The sequence below is a fragment of the Morone saxatilis genome, unplaced genomic scaffold, assembly GCF_004916995.1.
Source record: "Morone saxatilis isolate NCDOM2014 unplaced genomic scaffold, NCSU_SB_2.0 Contig5, whole genome shotgun sequence".
NCBI classification, from domain to species: domain Eukaryota; kingdom Metazoa; phylum Chordata; class Actinopteri; family Moronidae; genus Morone; species Morone saxatilis.
Genome location: NW_023340095.1, coordinates 17,658,542 through 17,661,682, shown reverse-complemented (window position 1 = coordinate 17,661,682; position 3,141 = coordinate 17,658,542). Strand labels below are relative to the sequence as shown.

Here is a 3,141-nt window from a genome sequence, read left to right as displayed (position 1 = left end):
ATTATTTTTCTCCGCACTTCCGCAAATAAGCGTCAGAGCAGCGAGTGTGTGAGCTTCAGCAGAAAGTGAAAACACAGACACACACACACCGCTACCGACCCGTGTGACATGGTGACGCCGTGGGCCAGAACCCACACCACAGACACAGCTCTTTAACAGGTGGGACATGCTCATGTTATTCTTCTGTAGCTTTGAAAGTAGTCGATAAAGCTGTCTTTCTCCTCCCAGGCTAAATGTGTTAACGGTAGCCAGCTGGAAAGAGAGTTAGCTTATGTTAGATTAGAGAGACTTTCCAAACGGATCAGTCTAGTAGCAACTCGGTTCACTTGGCTGTGTTGTGTCAGCTGGACAGTTTGCTGAATAATGCGTTTGTAACAATGGCCAACATTAGCCAGCGAGCTAACTGTGTTCATTTAACAGTGAAGTGGCCCATGTTTGCTCTGTGTGTGTGTGTGTGTGTAATATAACACATTACACAGGAGCAGTGGGTCTTGTGAGCTGCTGTGGATTTAGCAGTGTTGTTACAACACATAAAGCCACTGTGACCTAGACTTTCACCAATTATATACCAAATGTTGTTTTCACCAATAACCGTGTTCAGTCAGACAGAAACAGCTTGTCTATGGTCTGAAGAGAGAGCAGATGTTACACTGTTTACATCTGATAGTAGAGTTATGGTAAAGTGTACAAAGGCAGCAGCTGTCTGTCAGAGGTCAGAGCTTCAGGACTTAAGCTGGTGAAGTTATCAGGTAACAGTTTTAATCGTTTTGAATCTTTCAGTTTGATGTTTGACAGTGAATTTGTGACTCCCTCATATCAGTTATAGTTATATATAGTTTCATTCTGAGAAATGACATCCAAGTGAGTTTTATTTGAATATTGGGTGAACCAATATACTACACATTTGGCGGTTAAATTGTGGATAACTACTATATAGGTATACTATATGTATTAGTCTATATTATATTTATTTATATATGTATGAACACGTAACGAAGACAAACAATCGGTACAAAAATCAATACTCCTCTGCCTCTGTACGTTAAATTCATTCTTAAATTATTTTGCGAAGTCTTCAATATATATTTGCCATGTATTGTTAACTATAAGACTGAGGAAATAAATAGATATCACTCTGAGAATTTTGAAGCACTTAAGACAAAAACTTTAAGGAGCTTAATACATACCGGCCCTGATCTGTTTGAGCTAATGTTGCACCACATGACCCAACTTCTCTCTAATCTCCTCGGCAAAATCAGCTGTGGGTTTAGCATGGTTTCATTGCATTGACTGAATGAATGTTCATAGAGGTTGTCTTTGATGCTCCCTGACTCTGAATATTTTCAAACCCACTCACAACAGTGTCTGCATCACTGGCAACGTTGCCTACTCACCCCCTCCCCCTGCCCCTTTCGCCTGCCATGCCTTTGGATTGAGGTGCTCTCCCTCCAGGCCACCTCACCCACAGACTGACAGTGAGTGCATCATGGTTGATGTAACCAAATGGCCCCTTTTCAGCCTGATGGGGCCCCAGGAGCTCTCTGCAATACGGAAAGCTTGCGTGTTTGGAATGTCTGCTAATGAGGCCATCTACATCACCAACGATGATGAGGTGAGAGGTCGGAGGGAAAACCGTGTACAAGGGAAGTCATTTGCTGACTTTTATTGGTAATGTGAGGCTTCCAGGGTTGCTTAAGAAATTAAATTAAGAAGTATGTCACCTTAACTCCTTTTATAATGCAAAAATAAGTCAGTGTTATGCTTACAGCTTGTTCTGCTGCCCCCAAGTGGCCAGAAAATCAAGAAACGCAGCCTCACTACAGATTTGAAAGTGGTCTGCAGAAAGGCTTGTGCACATTTAGAAAAGCATAATGTGAATTCAGGAGTTTCCTGCTTCAATAGGTCTCCATATGTTTAACCTTCATTGTAAATCTTTTGTTAAAGAATAGATCAGCAGTAGTGTGTATGCAGTTGCCAAACCTTTACAATGGTTCTTTTAGATATCAAAATAAACAGTGTGCCAGTGCTCCCGTCCTTGCTTGTCACCTCTGTGTATCAGTGCTGTTGTTACTACTACACTCTTATCTTTGTGTGTCTGGAATGTGACCTGCTACCTACTCGGCTGACTGGGGCTGTCTTTGCTTAGCCCTGCTTATCTCTGATCCACATTACATGTTCTCTGGTTTGTCCCTCCTCTCTCCACACTCAGGTGTATGTGTTTGGGTTGAACTGCAGTAACTGCCTGGGAACAGGCGACAGCCAGAGCACCATTATACCCAAGAAGGTGGACTTCCTGAGTGGGAGGAAGGTGGTCAGCCTGAGCTATGGCAGCGGACCCCACATCTTGCTGGCCACAGAGGGTAGCTGCACAAAACATTTTAATCCTCCTCTTCACATTTGGATTAAAAAGTGCTGCAGAATGACTAATCTTTTTGTGTTTCAGATGGAGAGCTTTTTGCTTGGGGCCATAATGGTTACAGCCAACTGGGAAATGGGACAACCAACCAAGGAGTAGCTCCGGTGCTTGTGTCTGCCAGCCTGCTCAATAAGAAGGTCACAGAGGTGGCCTGTGGCTCTCACCACTCAATGGCTCTGACTGACTCAGGAGAAGTGAGTGTCTGGAGACAAATAAGTTTATTTTACGGCAGAATTGTACATGCAGCAGAATGGAAACCCCATTAAAGCCTTTCTAATGACGCAGGTGATTCAGCTTTGGTCACAGACAGAGCTTAGTCATACAGTCCATTGCAGGGCAATACACAGCAGTAGTTGATCCCCTTGAGCTGAAAACTAAGCTCAGTCTTGTGCTTCAAACTATTTCAAACATAGTCAGCGTCTTACTGTAGTCCTACCAGTTCCCAGACACAACAAAATGTTGTATTTACTGGTTGAATAAAGAACAAAAACAGGAAGAATAGTTTGAGATTTGTTAAAGTAATAGTTTGACATTCTGGGAAACACAGTTATTCGTTGTCTTGCAGAGAGTTAGATCAGAAGATAGATTCGACTTTCATGTCTACAATAAATATAAAGCTACCGCCAGTTAACTTCGCTAACAGAACTGCTTCTTGGCTCGGACCTGTACATTTTTCTGCTGGTTGCCTGGCAACTGGTGCTGGCTGGCTGGCTGGCTGGCTCTCT

The 3,141-nt window shown here is 43.0% G+C and overlaps 1 protein-coding gene across 3 annotated transcripts in view; it reads left to right on the top strand.

Annotated features, from left to right (window-relative positions):
• Positions 1-3,141, top strand: part of LOC118338980 (RCC1 and BTB domain-containing protein 1-like) — a 9,169-nt gene continuing 6,028 nt past the window's right edge. For 2 of the 3 annotated variants that reach the window (XM_035676463.1, XM_035676464.1), the window contains exons 1-4: positions 1-159; positions 1,363-1,612; positions 2,210-2,360; positions 2,444-2,610. In XM_035676463.1, coding sequence (XP_035532356.1) covers positions 1,487-1,612; positions 2,210-2,360; positions 2,444-2,610 — 444 coding nt within the window. In that variant the 5' untranslated portion in view covers positions 1-159; positions 1,363-1,486. Of the gene's footprint in view, positions 160-1,362; positions 1,613-2,209; positions 2,361-2,443; positions 2,611-3,141 lie in introns of those variants that run through there. The other variant, XM_035676466.1, reaches the window with a different exon arrangement.